General features: G+C 49.4%; 10 protein-coding genes across 10 annotated transcripts; 8 read left to right on the forward strand and 2 right to left on the reverse strand.

The window, feature by feature from the left end:
* Positions 1-169: 169 nt before the first annotated feature.
* On the forward strand, positions 170-1,593 carry N7510_003680 (putative oxalate/formate antiporter; the record flags this gene model as incomplete). The annotated part of the gene is made up of 2 exons (XM_056975606.1): positions 170-440; positions 677-1,593. The coding sequence occupies 2 exons, from the start codon at positions 170-172 to the stop codon at positions 1,591-1,593; spliced, it is 1,188 nt and encodes a 395-aa protein (XP_056835562.1).
* A 3,082-nt stretch (positions 1,594-4,675) lies between these two features.
* Positions 4,676-6,429, forward strand: N7510_003681 (uncharacterized protein; the record flags this gene model as incomplete). The annotated part of the gene is made up of 5 exons (XM_056975607.1): positions 4,676-4,747; positions 4,809-4,931; positions 4,985-5,479; positions 5,537-6,207; positions 6,270-6,429. The coding sequence occupies 5 exons, from the start codon at positions 4,676-4,678 to the stop codon at positions 6,427-6,429; spliced, it is 1,521 nt and encodes a 506-aa protein (XP_056835563.1).
* A 579-nt stretch (positions 6,430-7,008) lies between these two features.
* N7510_003682 (quinone oxidoreductase family protein) lies at positions 7,009-8,010 on the forward strand (the record flags this gene model as incomplete). The annotated part of the gene is made up of 1 exon (XM_056975608.1): positions 7,009-8,010. One exon carries the CDS (start codon positions 7,009-7,011, stop codon positions 8,008-8,010), a length of 1,002 nt encoding a protein of 333 aa, XP_056835564.1.
* A 230-nt stretch (positions 8,011-8,240) lies between these two features.
* Positions 8,241-9,680, reverse strand: N7510_003683 (uncharacterized protein; the record flags this gene model as incomplete). The annotated part of the gene is made up of 1 exon (XM_056975609.1): positions 8,241-9,680. One exon carries the CDS (start codon positions 9,678-9,680, stop codon positions 8,241-8,243), a length of 1,440 nt encoding a protein of 479 aa, XP_056835565.1.
* Positions 9,681-10,454: 774 nt separating this feature from the next.
* On the forward strand, positions 10,455-12,786 carry N7510_003684 (Transcription factor; the record flags this gene model as incomplete). Its single annotated transcript, XM_056975610.1, has 2 exons — positions 10,455-10,609; positions 10,686-12,786. The coding sequence occupies 2 exons, from the start codon at positions 10,455-10,457 to the stop codon at positions 12,784-12,786; spliced, it is 2,256 nt and encodes a 751-aa protein (XP_056835566.1).
* A 141-nt stretch (positions 12,787-12,927) lies between these two features.
* Positions 12,928-13,680, reverse strand: N7510_003685 (3-hydroxyanthranilate 3,4-dioxygenase; the record flags this gene model as incomplete). Its single annotated transcript, XM_056975611.1, has 4 exons — positions 12,928-13,190; positions 13,243-13,348; positions 13,416-13,462; positions 13,506-13,680. 4 exons carry the CDS (start codon positions 13,678-13,680, stop codon positions 12,928-12,930), a joined length of 591 nt encoding a protein of 196 aa, XP_056835567.1.
* A 525-nt stretch (positions 13,681-14,205) lies between these two features.
* On the forward strand, positions 14,206-15,385 carry N7510_003686 (amidohydrolase family protein; the record flags this gene model as incomplete). The annotated part of the gene is made up of 2 exons (XM_056975612.1): positions 14,206-14,828; positions 14,896-15,385. The coding sequence occupies 2 exons, from the start codon at positions 14,206-14,208 to the stop codon at positions 15,383-15,385; spliced, it is 1,113 nt and encodes a 370-aa protein (XP_056835568.1).
* Positions 15,386-15,669: 284 nt separating this feature from the next.
* Positions 15,670-17,329, forward strand: N7510_003687 (aldehyde dehydrogenase; the record flags this gene model as incomplete). Its single annotated transcript, XM_056975613.1, has 3 exons — positions 15,670-16,002; positions 16,150-16,399; positions 16,455-17,329. The coding sequence occupies 3 exons, from the start codon at positions 15,670-15,672 to the stop codon at positions 17,327-17,329; spliced, it is 1,458 nt and encodes a 485-aa protein (XP_056835569.1).
* A 291-nt stretch (positions 17,330-17,620) lies between these two features.
* N7510_003688 (RidA family protein) lies at positions 17,621-18,097 on the forward strand (the record flags this gene model as incomplete). Its single annotated transcript, XM_056975614.1, has 1 exon — positions 17,621-18,097. One exon carries the CDS (start codon positions 17,621-17,623, stop codon positions 18,095-18,097), a length of 477 nt encoding a protein of 158 aa, XP_056835570.1.
* Positions 18,098-19,544: 1,447 nt separating this feature from the next.
* Positions 19,545-20,036, forward strand: N7510_003689 (uncharacterized protein; the record flags this gene model as incomplete). Its single annotated transcript, XM_056975615.1, has 2 exons — positions 19,545-19,878; positions 19,927-20,036. 2 exons carry the CDS (start codon positions 19,545-19,547, stop codon positions 20,034-20,036), a joined length of 444 nt encoding a protein of 147 aa, XP_056835571.1.
* Between the last annotated feature and the right edge of the window lie 240 nt (positions 20,037-20,276).

The raw sequence follows: 20,276 nt of genomic DNA on the forward strand, positions 1-20,276 counted from the left end.
CCGCCGGGAAGAGCTAGATCTCGGGCTAGACTTCGACTTATGAATTCTCTTCCAGCGATTTATAATATCGAATTTCCATGATATCTATTAAAACATGAGACGGTGAGAAGACATTAACGAGGCATCTGCCTTCATTGTGAAAGCCAAAGTTCGCGTGCTAATCCTGAAAATGGGGGTTGTTCATGAGCCTGCCTCGACCCAACAGAGCTTGCCCCGAATTGAGATAGAAAAAGACCAATATCCTGAAGGTGGATTGAAATCATGGTCTGTTGTCCTAGGGGCCTGGTGCGCGATGATTCCCTCGATGGGGCTTTTGAATAGCCTGGGAACTCTGCAGGCATGGACAAGTACGCATCAACTGAAGGATTATTCGGAATCAAGTGTCGGTTGGATATTTGGAGCCTATACCTTTTTTCTTTTTGTAGGAGGAGCTCAGTTTGGTAGGCATTTGTTTGAACCCCTGGTTAAACCCGGGCTAACAAGTTCTAGGCGCAATACTTGATGCCCATGGGCCCCTCTACGTGATTCTTCCAGGTTCAATTGGGATCGTACTTTCGTTAGTATTCTTGAGTTTCAGTCAAGGTGTGTTTCCGATGCTTCGCTATATTCCTTCGCTAGCATGATATGCTCGACCAGAACCATGCACGCTTCACTGAAAAATGCTAACTGTTTCAAGAATATTATCAGATTTTCTTATCTTTCAGTGTACTGGGCGGCATATCAGCGAGCACCCTCTTCACACCCCCTGTGGCTGCCGTTGGTCATTGGTTCAATGATAAACGCGGCTGGGCAACAGGCGTTGCTTGCACAGCCGGGGGCATCGGAGGATCTGTATTCCCTCTGATCATTCTTTTTACAGCTCCGCGGATAGGCTTTGCATGGTCTATTCGCATAATCGCCTTACTTTGCGCATTCTTTTGCTCAATTGCATGTCTTACGGTCCGGACTAGACTTCCTCCTAAGAAAGCAGCCGCTTTCCTGGATTTCAAGGCTCTCATGGATGTCAAGTACGCATCTGCGTCCCTAGGCGTCTTTCTGGTCGAATTTGCTGTTTTTGTTCCTATCACATACATCACATCCTATGCACTCTCTGTTGGCTTTGGTGATCAGATGTCATATGCAGTGCTCATTTTCCTTAACGTTGGGGCTATCTTCGGGCGCTTTCTACCGGGATTGGTCGCCGATCGATTGGGGCGATTTAACGTCATGACAGTGAATTGCTTGATGTGCTCACTACTCACTCTCATTCTATGGCTGTCAGGGGACCTTGTCAATGCCGACAGTCTAGGAATTCTCATTAGCTATGCCGTGCTGTTTGGTTTCTTTTCTGGAGCTGCTATAAGCATTGCCCCGGTGTGCATTTCTCAAGTTTGCGAAATACAGGACTACGGAAAGAGAGTCGGAACTACTTGGACACTTGTCAGCTTGGGCACTTTCATCGCTATACCCATCGCAGGCGCGATCCAACAACACAACAATGGGGCGTACTATGGATTGATTATTTTTGGGGGTGCTCTTTATCTTGCTTCTGCCGTTGCATTTGCTGTTTCTCGGGGTATATGCAAGGGATGGGCTTGGAGAACAAAGTTTTAGTAGCTACGTGCTTGTCATTATTAAAAAGTAACCTTATAATGGTAATAAAGTCCGAGATGCTATATTAAAAGCCAGGCACAGCCAAAGCGGTCAACATCAAAAACCCAGTCCTCTCGATCATCCTGTTGCCAATATTCTTGCAAAATCTTTGTCGCATTTATCACATTCAAACAATTTGTAGTCATCCAGAATTCCTCAAGACGAGCAATGAAGAAGTTCCTTTGCGCCAACGTCCGGCATTCCAAGCCAGCAACAAAGATGGGCCAAAGGACACACTTCAATAATGCTTTGTTGCTCCTTAACGCATTAAGAAGATCTAATAATTCGGATAGTAAAGTATCTTGTGACGTGGTTACCCTTTTGAGGGCAGCAATCAATCTTCTACCGTAAAGCAGAGCACCGATTTGATACACTCGAGAAACAATGCAAAGGGAATTTGCATCTTGCTGGGAGTGCCTCGGCTGTCGGAGATTTGACACCCACCTGTCACAATCGAAGTGCTCAACCAGGTCAAGTAAGGCGGTGGTGGAGCGAATATGAGCTTCTATCACCGTCTCGTAGAGTAAATCAGATCTCGTGATGCTGTCTCTTTCTGCAGAGATACAACGTATAGCTTTCAAGATGAAACCCGGGCAAGGAAGAAATGAATAATCGATGGACTCTCTGGTAAGTTGCTTTTGGTCGAAGGTGATCTCGTGGGACGTTGAGTTAGAACGTAAGAATAAGGAACCTAGTGTTTCAACCCTGGTCGGAGCCAAATCAGCGCCGTGGAATTGTTTAGACGGTCGAATACCTACAGGTTAATTTGTTGGGTCACAAAGTCCCGAATCTCTCGTAGCCTTGGGGAAGATCCTCGGTCAGCACCGGCAGATACTGTCAGTGGCGACCGATCGAAACTTGAAGCCATCAAGGTCTTGGCACCATTGAGGTGAGCTTGCCATCCAGCGCTCCCCGATTCGAGAAGATCCAGCAATATCAGAAGGAAAATGCTGGCCACTCTTGTGTCCTTTTGGGATTCATTTGAATCACTTAGGACCCTTGAAAGTCCCTGTATCACCTGATGTTTGAAAAGAAGTGCATCGCGGTTGAATTTAGTGACTTCAGAAGACATTGGGGTCTTGTCTTGTTGAAATGATTGTCCTGTGTTCGCAAGGTGACGCGCCGCAAGAGCAAGAACGGCCTTCTGCAAAATTGAGTCATTCAACGCGAATGTAATCAAGTTCCTGAGTGGGTTTTCGTTGGTGTCGTAGACAACAAAATTGCCACATAGACGCTTGTTATCTAAATGGGTTGTTAATACTTGAAAGGGTTTTCACCATGCACGTGAACTTGCAATAATCCAAGTAATATTTGGACGCTTCATCCAGGCTCGAAAGTGATGGGTCTTGTAGTGAAATCGGCAAAGCGGAGGAATCCTCTGTGGGAACACCTATATTATGTTACAATTGGCATAAAATAATGAACCGGCAAAATGTTCCAAAAAGAATGAAGATGATGAACTTTTTCAATATCGTACCATTGAGCCCCGGGTTGCTCGCTCTCACAACAGGTGATTGAAATCGAACGCGATATGTTTTTTTCGGCACTGCAGCCCCGATATCTTCTGAAATATCCTCATACATATGGCCTTGCATCTTTCCTCGAATAGCCACACCCTTAACCCATCGAACTGGCCGTTTCTTGAAACACTCGAGACCGGCCTTTCGACATTTCGCGCATGGAGCTGGGGACTGGTCGCATTGAACATGCCGGCTCCGGCATGTCCAGCATGATTTTTCTAGCATCATTCTCACACCGCAGGCTCCGACTCCATCTGCATAATGTGGTGTGATGTCAGAGACAAGTCGGAAGATGTGAGGTGGGCTGTGGCGACGACCCAGGAGATAATAAAATTTATGACTCAGCAGAACGCTACAGCCATTCTCGAAATCGGCTTGACCAATGCACACATGATTACCCGTTTCTGCCAACGCCTTAGCGCGGGCTTTCTAACTTGATGATCCTGCGGGGTGAATATGACAATAACCCGGCTGGCTGGATGAGGTGCGGTATAAGGCTGAACTGAGAGAAGAATACAGAGAAAAACATGAAAAACTGGGAGTTTAATATATAAACATGAAGTGAGGTATATACCCAATTGATTTTGATATCGGAGGTCGACTTCAAGTTGACAAGCGATCGATAGAATGATGTGTGTAGTTCAGAACACGCGACGAGTCAGTGCAACCAACACACCCCTCCCACGATTACCATGACTATAGCAGAGACGTGCCAACTTCACTACTGACAGTCGTGCGGGTCAGAGGTTACCTTGTAAACCGATAACCAGAAATCTATGCATTGCCCTGGAAAGCTTCGGAGTTCAAACCGAGGGCTCGCGGTACGAGTTGCCCGTTGGCACATCTGGGCGACCTGGGTTCCCACCGCCAACTTGCACTCAAATGTGGATAGTGCCGATGGAAACTCTTGGTTAATATGCCGCGGAATGTTCTCACACAGACCTGAAGCTGCGTTATTATACATTTTCGACAATCAGCTGTTCCGCCCCCCCCCCCCCCCCATGTAGTGTTCGCTTGTGCCAGGTTATTTACTACCCCGAATATTGCTTGTCAGTGTAGCGGCACTCATCCGCTGCGCAGTAGCCTGAGCTGTAATTTCCGAGGGTGACTGTTTCAAGTAATTCACCGTCACCTAAGTATACGGAGTACATTCCTGCCCGTTCATATAGGTGCCCCATCCACGCGGCGCTCGTATTTGGCTTATCCATGAGATAGATAACTCGATAACGAGCGGACATTCCGTGCATCCTAATGTGCGATTACGCCACGGGCACCACATCACTAGTCTTGACCACTCACCCCTCGACCCGAGGCTTCGAGCCCCAGCCCCGGTATCACTGAGTTACATACTAATACCAACCCCTGAGATACACACTCTATCTAATTAAACCGACGAATCCTAATCTTTCGCAGTAAAGTGCCGAGGGTTACCTACATTTGTTCATAAATAAGCTTGTGGCTCCCCCCTTCTGCCAAACTCGCCCAGAATCACGGCCGTTAAGAGTAAAAGCCTCTGACACAAGATGCCTGACCTTTCGAATGGCGAAGGTTCCCCTACCATGCCGAAATATGAGAATGAGACTGTCGAGGCTGCTGTAAGTTCACCTCTACTTCCTGTGACAGTTTCACAAAAGGAGGTCTGACCTTTCTTTTCAGAGTGCGAGCAGTTCTCTCTCGGATGAACACCGCCAGTATCTTCTTGAGCGCCACGGTACACTTGAATTGGACCCGGTTCCACAGATGGATGACGACGACCCTCTCAACTGGCCAATGCGCAAGGTTAGTAGGGTTTCTACAAACCCAATCCAGGATAAAGGCTAAGGGCTCAGCAGAAAATTTTGAATCTCGGCTTGGTTGCCCTGCATGCAATGATGGGTATGTTTGTCGCCGCGGCCATCGCCTGCGCATTCGTCCCGATCGCAGAAGATTTGAAAGTCAGCGTCCAGCGTGCAAGTTATCTCCTGTCCCTATTCATTGCAATCTTAGGAGCGGGCCCTTTGGTATGGAAACCATTATCTCAGACCTGGGGGCGTCGTCCTGTATTTTTGCTTTCGTTGGCCTGCAGTGTAATTGGGAATGTGGGCTGCGCAGTCAGTCCTACGTTCGCGACAATGGCCCTCTGTCGAGCTATCACCTCCTTTTTCATCTGCTCTCCAGTCTCTCTCGGCAGTGGCGTTGTGCACGAGCTCTTCTTCAAAAAGCACAGAGCCCAATGCATGGGTGTTTGGGCAACGATGGTCACTCTCGGTATTCCAGTTGCGCCTCTGGTATTTGGGCCTGCCGTTATTCGCGTCGGCTACAGGTGGATCTATTGGTCCCTTGCTATGGTCAGTTTGGTGTGCTTCTTCCCAGAAGCTGTGCGTCCAGGCTAACTGTCTTCATAGGCCAACAGTGTCCAGTTGGTTGCGCATTTCTTGTTTGGCTCTGAGACGAGATATGTGACTGAGTCCAAACCGTCCAAACCGATAAGCAAACTTCAAAGTTACTTTAGCTTTCGACGTATCGACCCAACGCCTCTGACTTGGTTTGACTTTGTTTGGCCCTTGACGCTTGTGACTCGCGTCTGTATTGCTATTCCCGCAGCAACGCATGCCATGAGCTTTCTTTGGGCTGTTGTTTTTACGCAACTGGAGATCCCGCAACTCTTCCCGGAGAATTTCGGTCTGAATGCGCAGCAAGTTGGATTACAGAACATCCCTTTTCTCATCGGCACTATTCTTGGGGAGCAAATCGGCGGCTTTATGTCGGACAAGTGGATGTACATGGCTAAGAGGAAGGGCAGGGCTCCAGATCCCGAATACCGTCTTTGGATTAGCTATCTCGGCCACCTTTTGGTGATATGCGGCGTGGTCGTCTTTCTCGTACAAGTTGGCCGAGCTGGAGACGAGTGGAATGTTACGCCTATAGTCGGCATGGGTATTGCAGCAGCAGGGAACCAGATTGTGACCACAGTTATCATTACTTACGCTGTGGACTGTCACCCGGAACAAGCTTCAGGAATCGGGGTCTTCATTACATTCGTTCGTCAAATATGGGGCTTTACTGGCCCTTTCTGGTGAGTCGCGACAGATTTCTGGGAATTAATATGTGATGTGTGGTTAACGTTGATTGTATTAGGTTTCCCCAGATGCTCGAATCTCTTGGTTTTTACCGCAGCACGGCCGTTCCAGTGGCCACAATTCTCGGCATAACAGTAATGCCCACCATTTTACTTCAGTGGAAGGGTAGCCAATGGCATGGAAAGCCGGTGCGGGGAATCTTTGAGGATACGGCATAATGGAGTTCTCCGTGGTCAGGTGGGTATGAGATGTATTATGTTTTTGTTATTGGATTCAAGTAGCACCGGAAACTGACGACACCGTCCCTCACACATTCTGAACTTATGTACCTATGGTATTTTAGTTTGTTTATTTTATGGGTTAAATCTTGATATGGCTGTCTCATCAGGTACGTAGTAGGTACTGGATGCGATTAAAACCACCGGCGGAATAGTTACGAGTGTATCTAGCTCTAGGTAGAATGCAAATAAGCTTCTTGTAGCGTGGCCAATCACGGAGCAATCCGGCGATCCTGGCCCCTCAGTGGATCCGTTCTTTATGAAATGAGCCACTCACGGATCTTTCCGGTTACCCTTCCATTACTATCTAATCTATATGTGGTAATCTCTTTGAATCTCCGAATGGCTGTTTCCGAGGCTGGAAGCAGCTCCGAAGTTATTTGTTCATCCGACGGGGAGCAGAGAAATTAGTACCATATCAAGTTTAGCTAGCGCCTTATCCGGAAATAGAAACTGTATACTCGAATTCGAATTTCGAATCACCAAAACAGCGACCACACATACTATCATCTTAGGACAATGGACACATTCCCACAATTCATGAAAGCGGTCGTCATTGACAAGCATGGCGACTCCTCTGTCCTCCGCCTTGAGACCCAGCATCCTCTCCCATCCATGAATGATACGGACGTCCTGGTGAAAGTCAATTATGCTGGGGTAAACTTTGTCGATACCTACCAGCGCAGTGGCCTATACCCAGTGAATCTGCCCCTGCAGGTCGGCCGAGAAGGCGCTGGTACTATTGTCAAAATTGGTTCCAATGTGCCTCCGTCATATGGCCTCCAGGTTGGTCAGCGAGTGGCGGTCTTCACCCAGGGTACCACAGCAGAGTACGTCTCTGCGCCATCAGAGAGCGTCATGGTATTGCCTCCATCCGTGTTGACGAAACAAGGAGCCGCGATCATGCTCCAGGGCATGACGGCATGGACGATCGTTCAAGATGCCCACAAGGTAGAGCCAGGGCAGACGATTCTTATCCAAGCGGCGGCTGGAGGCACAGGTGGCATGCTCGTGCAAATGTGCAAACACCTCGGCGCCACTGTGATCGGTACAGTATCGACGCCAAAAAAGGCAGATATTGCGATGAAGCACGGATGCGATCATGTTATTCTCTACAAGAACAACGATGTGCAAAAGGAGGTCATGCGAATAACGAGCACGAAGGGCTGCCATGCCGTTCTCAGTGGCGTTGGAGAGGCTACCTTCGCTCAAGACCTAGCATGCACGAGGAGAAAGGGGACTCTGGTTTCGTATGGCAACAGCAGTGGCGCAGTGTCCAGTTTCCGAGTCCTGGATTTGAGCAAGAAAAATGTCAAACTTGTGCGACCGACACTGGCAAACTATATCACAGAAAGGGATGAATTTGTCCTGCGATCGCGGCAGCTGCTAGACTTGGTGGGATCCGGAGCCGTGCGGCCGGAGTTTGGTGGTGAATATAGCTTGAAGGAGGTGGCGCAGGCGCAGGATGACCTTACGACCCAGAAGACAACTGGAAAACTGCTCATCAAGATCCAAACTTAACTATTAGTGATTGCAAACAAGAAATTTTGTGTCCAATACACTGCTACGTAGAATGTATCTCTCGGAAGAGCGACCGACTCTGTTAAGTCTCACAACATCTCAGAATTCAAGCTCCAGTTGTGCAGACAAGACTCTATGCTATCATATGTATAGGCTCATATGTAAAGAAACAATGTACAAGCTCTAAATAAAACTAGTAGGAAGGATCTATTTCACCAGCTCGACTTCTCTCATATTACATGTGTTCCCAGTCCAAAGTCTCGAACACACTGTCGACATTTCGCCAGACTATCGTCCTGGATTCTTTTGTATAGGACCATCTCATCCATAGTTTCCACGCCCAGGGCGAGCTCAAACTCTCGTTTGCTACTGCAAGAAACCGATCTCGGTGACCCGCCGTTGGTCGCCCTAGGATTGACAAGATTACTCTGGAAGATGCCTGCTGCGCTGATGGGGAGGAAATCCTCGTAGACTATGGGCTCGTACACCACATACCCGGATTCAATCAAATCCTCGAGATCATCGGATTTCAGAGTCTTTGCCAACTGTAGTTTGTCCAAATCAACACGGTATTGAAACCACGCCAGGCCCTCGGCACGTAGCTGCTCCCATGAATCGGGGAATTCGGCGAATTTCAGAGAATATGCGTCTGCATTCAGAGCTGTGATGCCATCCTGCAATGCCGATTGTAACATCGAGTCATACATCTGACGCCCCTTGACTGTTAAGGCTACACCTCGCTGCTCTATCTCCCCAAATCTGGCTGTATGATACCCAGGCACGGCATTAGACGAGTCTGTCGGGTTGCCCTTAGTGTCTCTTGGAAATCCAATCGGCTCCTCAATGGCTTTAAAGCTGGTTTGACGCAGGAGAATTGGGCACTTCCTTTTTGGCGGACCTTCGACGTATTCCTTAAGCGGGATATTCCGGTCTAGCATGTCGGACTGTACCGCATCGATGTCCAAGGTACGGGGAGTGAGGTGGTTGATGTGAGGTGACCGAAAAGCAACAATATCAGCTAAGACAGAATTTTCGCGCAAAAGCCGAAGATAGACATCTTGAGGAACAGCAGCAGTAGCATGCCATCGGAAGCTATTCCTCGCTTCCCTCACAAACTCCTCAGCCTCGGCGTCTGTAAGGCCACCATGGCGCTCGTAGATGTCTAGGAGCTCGTACATGCGTTGTGAGAAGATCTGTCGACAACCAAGAGTCTCCATAGCAATGGCTCGGAGATTTTCATTTGCGATCAGGTGCGGCTGCAACATCGAAACAAACAAACGAAATGGATTCTTGGATAGCTCCGATGCGCTGTGAGGGCGGAAACAGGTTGCATGCACGGGTACTCCCGCAGCGGCCAGGTCGTAATACCCAGTAGGATGCATGTCCATTGCGTGAAGCACGCGCCGCACTGAATGAAGTTCTGCCGGGGTACCAACTCTGATGGCACCATGTCGTTCCAGGTCGATACGGACTAGGTCGTCTGTGGCTTCCAAGTGCCGGCGTAGTGTAGGATCTTGTTCAAGGGTCGTCTTGTTGACATGAGAAACAAGGGCCAACAGTGTTCCGTATAGAGGGACCTCAGTTGTATACATAGCGGACATGGCTCGGGAGAAGGCATCACGGATATTTGCTGGTGCCGCATGTTGACGGCCGGTGGCCTTGGAGATCATGGCGATGTGTCTTATCTCAATCTTCCGGGTATTATTATGGTATTCTTAATCTGTGAGGATTATTCACCCATAAATCCAGGCTTGTTCATGTGGGCTCATACTAATCCTATATAGAATTTTGCACTCAGAGTCATTCCTCCGGAGAGTGATCTGACCGACCTCGGCCGGAACGAATTCATCGGCACGCTCCGAGGGCCTTTGTACCCGGAGGCTGTATTAGCAATAGACTTTACCGAAAAGTATCTCATTATTTCTACGGGATTACATAGTTTAGTATCAAATATTTTGCTTTAAAAGAGCAGGAGCACAAGATAACGTTATGGCCAACCCACATATCATACAAATATAGGAGGTCTCTGACTTATGAATAAGATACTGATGTAATAAAGCAAACGAACGGTTAGTGTATGTCGGCCAATACATTTAAAGCACCTATCTCCCTGGTATTGTTCTGTTATCCGGTATTAGATTTAAACCTGTAGCTGCCTTATCTATGTTATTTTGTTCTGCCCTGAAAAGGGGTACGGAATTTTTAACGTCACTGTACAACCATATACACTGCTACAGGAGAGTATCATCACAACTCCAAAAAGCTCAACGTGGAGGCCCCACACAGGGAGAGATATCTCAAACTTGATTGGTCCCGATATCTCCCCAGAATGCCGTGCGCTCTTCCGGGCTCCACCATTGCGGAAACATGTTACTCCCCAACTCTTTCCCCTCAGACTCCGGAGTCTAATAGTAACAACGAAAGTCCGCAGCACGCTCACCGCAATGTACGAGCGTCAGCGGGTTTGGCGTGCCTGTCAGGCATGTCGCCGGAAGAAAGTAAAGTGTGACGGCGAGCATCCGTGCGAGAGCTGCACTCGCAACCAGGCCGAGTGCGTCTACGTTGAGCCGTCCAACAACATGAGGATGGTGGATCAGCGGTGAGTTGCCCCCTCTGATGTTGACTGGCCTCTCTCCGGCCCCTATCGGAAACAAGACCGCTAAACGCCGCTCCAGATATCTCATGAAACTCGAGAGCCAGATCCAAGTGATGGAAAAGAGATTACATGAGCACTCACAAGCACAGCCATCAGCCAGCCAAGCCGGCCAAGATGTCCAAGTAGGCCAGGAAGATCAAGACAGCAGAAGGGTAATGCTTCCATCTGCACCTCGTCTGATGGCCGCGACCGTGTCTGATAGCCATAATGGTAATCGTGGTCCTTGTTCTCTTCTCGACCATGCGGGAGACGGTCTCGACGAAGACCCTGAGACCCAGCACGTGGAAGACGTGGCTGTGCAGCCGCAGCACCTAGAGCCACCTGCAATCGACGTGACCCAATTGCCGGAGCCACTTCTGCGGCTCCTGATCGACCTTTTCTACCGCTCTATCTATCCCATATTCCCCATTATCAGCCAATGTGATTTCCAGCCACAATATGATCACTGGTTATCGGCTCGCCAAAGCAGCCGTGTCAGCGAAGATGACGAATTCTTGCTGCTCTTATATGCGCTGCTCGCCGTGGCATCCTTTTTGCTTCCAGCAGAACACGCTATCTTTGACCAACATGGCCTAAAAGCTTACAAACATGTGGACCTTGGAAATCTGCTATACTCTCATGCGATTCCCAAATACCCGGAACCGCCATCTGGGCAGGACGCAACGTCAGCCACCAATTTCGTCGTTGCCCAGGGCCTTGTGACTCTCTATCTCACCGAGTGTGGCAAAGTGAACGACGCTTGGATCAGAGTGGGCCATGCGATCCGGCTATATCAAGCATTGGATCTTGATAATGGTGTGGATGCGGCGGCGGAAGTCAACGCGACCAGCAGCTTACATGGCAACCTTTGGTGGTGTTTATATATTCTGGACCGCTCCCTGTCGACAGTGCTCCTCAAGCCCCTGGCGATCGATAATGCCGAAAGCAACATAGATCCATATGATGGGCAGAGACAGTCGACTTGGAGATCGGAAGACAAGATCGATCCTTGGTTCCCAGTCATTGCCGAGTTTCATATCATCTTTGGCCGTATTTACAAGTCCGTGCGGTGGATTCGCAGATGCCATCCATCCCAGAATACCGAGCTTGGGGATAATGATACGCTGCGGTCAAACATGAAGAAGTACGATATCGAGCTCGAGAGGTACTACACTAAGCGGGTCCTGCCTAGAATGCAAGGGCCCCATGGCACGGCCCGACCGCTTGCATTACAGAACGTTGCAGAGTCGTCCTACTATATTGGACTTGTTCTCCTTTACCGCACATTTATTGAAAAACTCAAAATTGAGGAGCCTGAAGTGTTTCTACGCTGCGCTGAGGCCGCATCAAGCTGCATCAGGGTCACCCCGCAAGTGATGGCAACTGTGCCTGCCTGCCACTTTGTGATCCAGCAGTGCCGGGCGGTCTATATTAGTACCAAAGTTCTCTTACACTGCATGCGCTTGGTAAAGAATACAGGCTACACCAACAATGCCTGGCCAGATGTCCAGAGAGGCTGCGACATCTTACGAAACATCAAAGTTCAGTGGCCAGAGATCAAGAGATATCAAAAGCTCACCGAAGAAGATATGTGTCGGACGCAGATCCATCTCAGCAAGCACGAGCTGTTCCATAGAGTGTTCGACAGATATGGACAGGAAAGTCATTTAAAGCCATCGGGAGACAGCGGAACGAATCACAGTTCGCTGCGCAGAACTGGTACCAGCCACAGCAACAGTGTGCACCACTGTCTACCAATGCCCGCCGACGACACCACTTATCGACGCAGAGACCTAGTGAACAATGCCCCTGAAGCGGACCTAACGAGAACACCACAAAGCCTCATATCGCATAACAATGGGCAGGATTCACGATGTCCTGAAAAGCAACCAAAGCGGCGCAGGCTGTCGCAAAATTTCTATGCTCCCCCTGTTCCCTACACACACTGTGCACCAAACACGCCGCCCACACTCTCCGAGACCGACAGATCGTCTATGCTGGACACGACAATTGGTCCCAGTGAATTCCTCCTACCCGACATTCCTCCTCTGCCACCCGTCCCGGGAGATTCGCCATCTGACTTCCTTGAAGATACTATGCTAATGTCATCCTTTGACCTAATCTTCACACATGCGGAATGATAGAATTGGCCATCACATTATTTTCAACGAAATCTCATTTCAATTCTAATCAACAATCTGTGTATGGGGAGACTGGTGTATAAAGAAGCCACTGAAGACCTCTCTGCTGTCAATGGCCTGGCACACATAGCCGCATTGGAATCAATGCGGCGGCGCAATCTGCCCACACTCGCCGCACTTTCTGGTACTTTCATTTGTCATCCATTGATTAATGAGATCCTTAAGTTGCGTTTCGATGTCAGCGCAGTGAAATAACTCTTCCCGGATGATGCTGGGTGCCGTCTGGTGGGCCTCCTGATTGGGGCAGTACCACCTTATACGGTCGATTACGTGCGGGGGGCGGGTGCGCTCCATGACCAGGCCAACGGTTTCCTTATACCGAATTGGGCAATGCGGGATGTCTCCTGTAGTGGGAATTAAGAACAGGCGTAGGGCAAGGATAGCAAGTTATCGTACCGGGCAGAAGGAACATTTCGCCTTCTCGAATGACAATGTCACGAAATTGAGTGCCATTCTCGACAATCTTGAGCAACATGTCGCCCTTGATCTGATAGAACCACTCCTAATGTGCAGATAACAGGCCATTGTCAGTTTCGGGTTTGTATATTGTTGCGATGGTGGCTGTTTACCTCGGTTTGGTTGACTTTGTCGCGGACGACCACGTTAGCATCGAGTACTGTTGCATTGCCCTTCTCTTCAGTTAGAAAAGAAATACCCACTGTGATAGTCATTTCGCGTGTTCGGCCCTCCAACGGCCATTAAGATGAAGTCCTTTCCAGAATACAGGCATTGGTTATTGACTGGAGGCTGTAAATTTTGGGCGTTCGCGGACAGCCACGACTGCAACATAACGATTCCCGGGATAGGAGTGGTATCCGACGATATGTGCTCCATGGTTTGCTTTGGCAAGGGCAGCAAAAGTGAGGCGAAGACTAGATCTAGAAGATGGTGGAGAAAGAATGGACTACTCTCATGTGGCCTGCCCTTGAATACAAATTAGCGGTTGTTTTCCACTACGCATTTGCGGTGGTCCCAGGCCGGACAGCCTTCCGATTGAGCCTTCGGATTGATCCCCATTGATCTTCTGGGGTCCGAAGGCCATGGGAACGGCTATCCGCGCTTACATCCGACAATGAAAATCGACTGGCCAGGAAAAATAAGAAGCTGGTCAAGACAGACCACCTCGTCAAGTCATATTATTGTCGCGCCTCATTTCAATACAGAAGTATCCGACCATCTGTGCCCTGGCGAGCCATCACTCCTTCAAGTCGACCGGAACGATATTTCAACTATTGGTGATTTACGATGACGATTAATTCAGAAAGCTGTTCCTGTGCTGCTGACCAGCATCGCCAGCCCGTCAGCACAGAACAGTGCACCCGCAATGGCCCATTTCGAATTGACATGCACACCCACATCATGCCGCCATCTTTACCTGATTTCTCCAAATCTCACGGTATATCGAAACCAAACAGCCAAGAATGGATTACTCTTCGGCCACATGATGCCCCGAGCGACGAATCCGATGGACAATACGGCAAAACATCCAACAAAGTCGACATGTTTGTTGGCGACAGATTCTTCCGTACGGTAGAGCCTAATTGTTTTGACCCAGACATCCGTATCGCAGAGATGGATGCTTCGGGCGTGGACATGCAGGTGATCAGTACGGTGCCTGTCCTGTTCTCGTACGACAAGCCCGTCGAGCCAGCAGCGGCGATGGCCGAATACCTGAACGACCACATTGCGTCCATATGCCATGACCATCCTCATCGATTTGTGGGTTTGGCAACCGTGCCTTTGCAGAATGTGGCTGCCTCGGTTAAGGAACTGAGGCGTGCAAAGAACATGCTGGGGTTAAAAGGAGTCGAGGTCGGCACGGAGATCAACGGGAAAAGCTTGAACCATGCCGACTTCGAGCAGTTTTGGGCCGCATGCGAGGAATTGGACTTTCCGATCTTCGTCCACCCTCTTGGATACGAGCTAGAACAGGAGAACAAGGAACGATGGGGAAAGTACTGGTCAGCATGGCTAATCGGAATGTAAGGAATATACTCTTGGGCCCTCTTGCTTACTTTCTTGATATCTAACCCTACAATGTGGATTTAGGCCCAGCGAGACAGCGCTCGCAATGCACTCTATACTCTCATCAGGCGTCTTGGTGCGCCACCCGAAACTCCGTTTGTGCTTTGCCCACGCCGGCGGGGCTTACTTGCCTCTGCTGGGACGAATTCAACATGGATACGACTGTCGCCCTGATCTTGTTGCTCACAGCTCCCAAGGAGTGCTTCCTCAGGAATATTTCCAGTCGCAGCAGCAACACAACATCTGGCTTGACAGTTTGGTACATGACCCTGATCTACTGAAATTTATCTGCAAGAAGATCGGGCCAGAGAAGGTCATTATGGGCAGCGACTATCCATTCCCGCTCGGCGAGATGCCAATCCCTGGTAAGATGTTGGCCAGTGACAAGCAGGTGGGCAGCTTCCTCTCGCAGGATGAACGGGCACGGATGTTGTCGGGGAATGCCATTGAATTCTTGAAGTTGGAGGGCTTGTTTCCGGAGCATAGATTGTTACATGTACCGGCTATACAATAGTGGACCAAATCGACCGGGCCACAGCCAAATCAGCATCTTCTACAGCGCACAATTCAAGTAATAGGATTTTCTCATCAGGTATCAGGCTCTTCTGTTGTGCCATTTCACATTGCCGGGGCGAGCCGTGGGTTCAGTACTGATAGGCGGCCCTACACCGGATCGCCTCCGTAGCGGCGGATAGGGCTTGCCGTGCTCCGCATCACCGTAATGGTCACTTTTCCTAAACTTCACGGTATATAATTTTGGCCTTCTCGACATCAGTAGGTACCTTCGCCTGATTCATAATGGATACTATCTCTGCGCTATGGAAGCTCAACACGTTGGAAAGCGCAAATAGCTACCTGAACAGCCATGAGTCCAATCCTCCCCGTCTACACCACTTTATCGATGGCTCCTTCGGTACAAATTCAGACTCAGAGAGTTGGATTGAGTCGCTAAACCCCTGTTCTGGGAAGCTTCTCGTGCAAATTCCCAGCGGCACGGTGACCGATGTGGACCGCGCTGTAGATGCGGCTTCAAGAGCGTTCCAAGCGTGGTCGAAGACATCGCGACACGAGAGATCCCAGGTCTTAATAAGGATTTCTGATATTCTTGACGAACAAAAAGAACTCTTTGCGGTATGGGAGAGCATTGATCAGGGGGAAGACGCTGGCTCGGGCCAGGGTCGAAGTTGAGCGTGCAGTTTCGAACTTTCGGTTGGTGCTTTGCTCCACATCATTGTCATGACACATTTCGCTATGATTTCTCGCTTGACATGCAATGAGGAGATGCTGAGAGACTGTCTTTCCAGATACTTTGCTACATACATTCTCCACGAAGAGGGCGCAGTGCGATACGTTGATGGACAGCCATCCACCTTGACGTATGAACATCGATCGCCCCTTGGGGTATTTGGGCTCATCTCGCCATGGAACATGCCACTGTATCTTCTAACTTGGAAGATTGCTCCTTGTATCGCCTTTGGATGTACAGGTGTGGCAAAGCCAAGCGAGGTTACCAGCATAACGGCCTTCTGTACGTCGGAACATTGATCAATACCGTGCTTGCAGCTTGTTGACTATTTGACTAGTGCTATGTGAAGTATTCCGGCAAGCGAAGCTACCAGTCGGCGTGATGAATCTTGTCTTTGGCGATGGCCCAGGTACTGGCTCGACGCTCGTCAAGTCGCCGCGCGTGCGAGGAGTATCGTTCACCGGCGGAACCAGCACAGGCATCCGCATCCGACAAGATACCGTGGCCGATATTGGAAAGCACCTATCCCTTGAGCTAGGTGGGAAAAACCCAGCCTTGGTGTTCGATGATGTCGACCTGACCAAGGCTGTGCCTCTTGCTGCTCGCGCGGCTTTTGAGAACAGTGGGCAGATCTGCCTGTGCGGCTCACGCATCTACGTCCAGCGCGCAGTGTACGGGGAATTCCTGTCCGCGCTGGCGGCATACGTCAAAACCCATTACAAGCTCGGGGAAACGATGGGTCCAGTTGTTTCGCGGGAGCACTACATGAAGGTTCGATCCTATCTGGTGCAAGCGTGGGAAGAGAAGGCCGTCTTCCACACTGGGGAGCTACCAGACGAAGCGCCTCAGCAGGGCTTCTGGATTGCACCGACTGTCCTTAGTGGCCTTAACACCGATAGTCGGGTTATGCGCGAAGAAATTTTTGGACCCGTCGTCACTGTATGTGCCTTCGATACAGAAGAAGAGGCGGTTGCGTTGGCAAACGACAATCCCAATGGCTTGGCCAGCATTGTCATGACCAACGACCTGGCCCGAATGCGTCGGGTAGGCGAATGTATTGATTCTGGATTGGTTTGGGTCAATTGTTGGCTGGTCCGGGAACTCGGCACGGGATTTGGAGGCATGAAGGCGTCTGGCACTGGCCGTGAAGGCGGAGCGTACAGCCGCGATGTCTTCACCAATCTGCGTACCCTTCATGTATCGCACTCTTAGCACCTTGGATAGCATCTGTTCTATGGTGGTTGTAGATGCAGGCTATGGGTATTTTCGGAATACAATAGGATAGGCTGGCTGTACAGGTACATGGAGAGAGTTGTAGTTAGAATATCCGTCCGGATGTATGCGTTCGGATGTATCCGATGGAAGCATGACTGTAATCCCTTCAGTCCCCTCTTCTATTTCAACATTTTTATTGCCAGTCTTTGTCTTGCTAAATTGCTCCGGATTGATTTTACGTGAATTATCTACCATTTGCCGACTCAGCAGACTCCCAAATCCCAGATCATGGCACCCACCACTACCACCACCCCGTACTTCCGGCCCTCCAACCATGCACAAGGCTTGGCCAATTATCCCCATGCGCGGATTGTGCCATCAAGCAACGAACAAGGATCATACATATACGTCTCGGGAACCTCTTCTCGACGCGGCGATGGCACATTTGTCGGCGCCACTCGCACGGAAGATGCCACAGGCAAAGTCACGCTCGACCTAGACATCCGGAAACAAACTGCCTCAGTTCTGTCCAACATACATGCAGACATCCAAGCGGCCTCGGAAGGGAAGGCAGGAATTCACAGCGTCGTCGACGCGACTGTCTTTTTGACCAGCATAAAGGGCGACTATTCGGGCATGAACGAGGAGTGGAACCGTGTGTGGCCGGATCGCACTACAGCGCCGGCCCGGACGACAGTTGAGGTGCGCGCGTTGCCACGCGAGGAGATCTTGGTGGAAATTAAGTGTGTTGCATATTATCAGTAGACTCAAATGATAGTGACTAGAACAGTGTTGAATAACAGTATTTTATCGGTGATATTAGGGACACTGCTTTGGCCTGTTAGTTATCCTGGTTATCGATTCTGGTCGATATATATATTTCTCCATATGTACCGGATAATGTCTGGCGCCCCGTGACTTTCTCTTTCCGATTTAGTGCTCGCTGCTCGCTCCCTGAATAAAACTGAGTAAGCATACCCCCCAATAAAGTGCACCCCGCTAGTTTCTTCCCTATGCAACATTTTCCCCTTTCCATCTCTCATATTTCTCCCATCAACAAAAAAATGGCTTCAAAAATGTGACTCTTGTTGGACCTGTGGTCCGCCTCTTACCTCAGTGGCGAATTGCGCGGTGGGTCCTGTTCAACAGGCCTATAAATCCCTCAACATCCTGCGGTACTACAGCTGTTTCCACTGGTTTTTGGAATCTATGATCATTGTCCGTCCTCTAGCGACGTGAATACACAGCCTTAGGCTTTTTGAACACCTGCCCGCAATTGTCAAACATCGATTGTCTTTAATGTTGAAGCATTTCGGTTCAATTCATTGTATCCATTCTGGTCTAACAATAAAAAATTCTCCTCTCCAATTAAGCGATGACGATCTTCTAGGCCATGTTATGCGCCTAGGAATATAGCCTTGCTTATTAACCCTTTAACCTATTCATGTAACTTCAGAGGGCTACGAGGGCGAGGGCAATTATATGAAATCGCCTCGAGATCTATTGTTGTATCCTGTCATGTGCGGCCGGAGCCATCTGTGCTCAGATGTAACCACTAAGGATTTTCTTTTGTTGCCAATAGGCGCTTCTATCAGAAGTCTTCTAAGAGTGTACAATATCATGGCTTTTGCGCAAGTACTAGCGCATGCTGTGAACTTGTGACCGAAGCCAAACGCTCAACGTCTTAGGGATATTGTACTAAGGTTACAGTGTTGACTAGGCCTGGGGAGCTTATTCCTAGGAGCTCGCGGCTGGCTCTTAAGAAGTTGCGAGCTCCTAGGAACCAGACCAGAAATTTAGTTCAGGGGTCAAGTGACCACTCCGGTCAACCATTCACATTGGGTGAAAGAAAAAGGAGGTTAAACGGGTTGTTTAAGGGCTGTCTACAATGGTGTTTAAACTTAGAAGTCGGTATTGAAGTCCCACAAAAAGTGAGTCTTTAACACCGTCTGCCACAGGAGGCACAAGCAATAACGAATGTCGCAGTAATTTTTGACTGCACTGTGGAGAAAGTATCAGGACTTTGTATGGCGACGGGCTGGATGCCCGAAATATAAAGCCCTCAAGCCTGGCTTCTTTTTTATTTACTTTTCCCACATTTCCCTCTCTCCAACCTTTCAACTGGTTCCCCCTACCTGCCAGAATCTTGTCCTAAGATATTTCTTATGGTTTTCTTATAGATTTCGCGCTCGCCTCGCTCAGCTTCACAATCATGAAGACCAATGTTACGGAATTTTCTAGGAGCCGTGAGAGCAGTCCTGACTTTGGATTGGTTACGCCTCACTGTTGTGGCTTCTGCACGTTCGAGAAGGTCAACACAGCCATGGGCAATAATGAGGCTGTTCATGGACAGCTCAGACAGCAGGAGGGCCTTTTCAACTTACCATCGGTTCGTCGTGCTCATAGGGAGCAGGCTGATGTCAAGTTCAGTATTCCGAATTCTCTCTCCGGGCTGGGAGCTCTCCGACGTCAAGAAAAGTCATCTTCTGCGGGCAGTGAGGAGAGTCTGCTGTACTGGGAGCGTGAAACTCGGAGCCGTTCAATTGGTATGCTTTTCTTTGCACCGTCTTTTAAAAACTCCTTGACTCATACAGACATCCCTAATATCCTGAATTCATTTCTCGATGGGAAGATAAACCCTCAGGAGCTGCCCACTGGACCTAACCACCGTGCTGCCCAACATTTCGGAAAAGCCACTCCCTAAGGCCAAGAGTGTCAGCATTGCCGCGATACGAGCCGTGAATGGAGCTATTCATTATTTTCGTACGGAGTTTTCATTAAAGGCCCTCACTCCTACCCGACCGCCTGTTGCAGCGCCGATGACCCCTGTTACAGGGAAGAGACCCAACACCTGATGGCCAAGTTCACAAAGACCTCACAGCCATGAGAGCCGAACTCAAACGTAGTCTCACGGCCACACCACGTTTTGCCTGGGAGCAAAGGG

Source organism: Penicillium lagena, assembly GCF_028827675.1.
Source record: "Penicillium lagena strain IBT 129212 chromosome Unknown utg000002l_segment0_segment0, whole genome shotgun sequence".
NCBI lineage: Eukaryota > Fungi > Ascomycota > Eurotiomycetes > Eurotiales > Aspergillaceae > Penicillium > Penicillium lagena.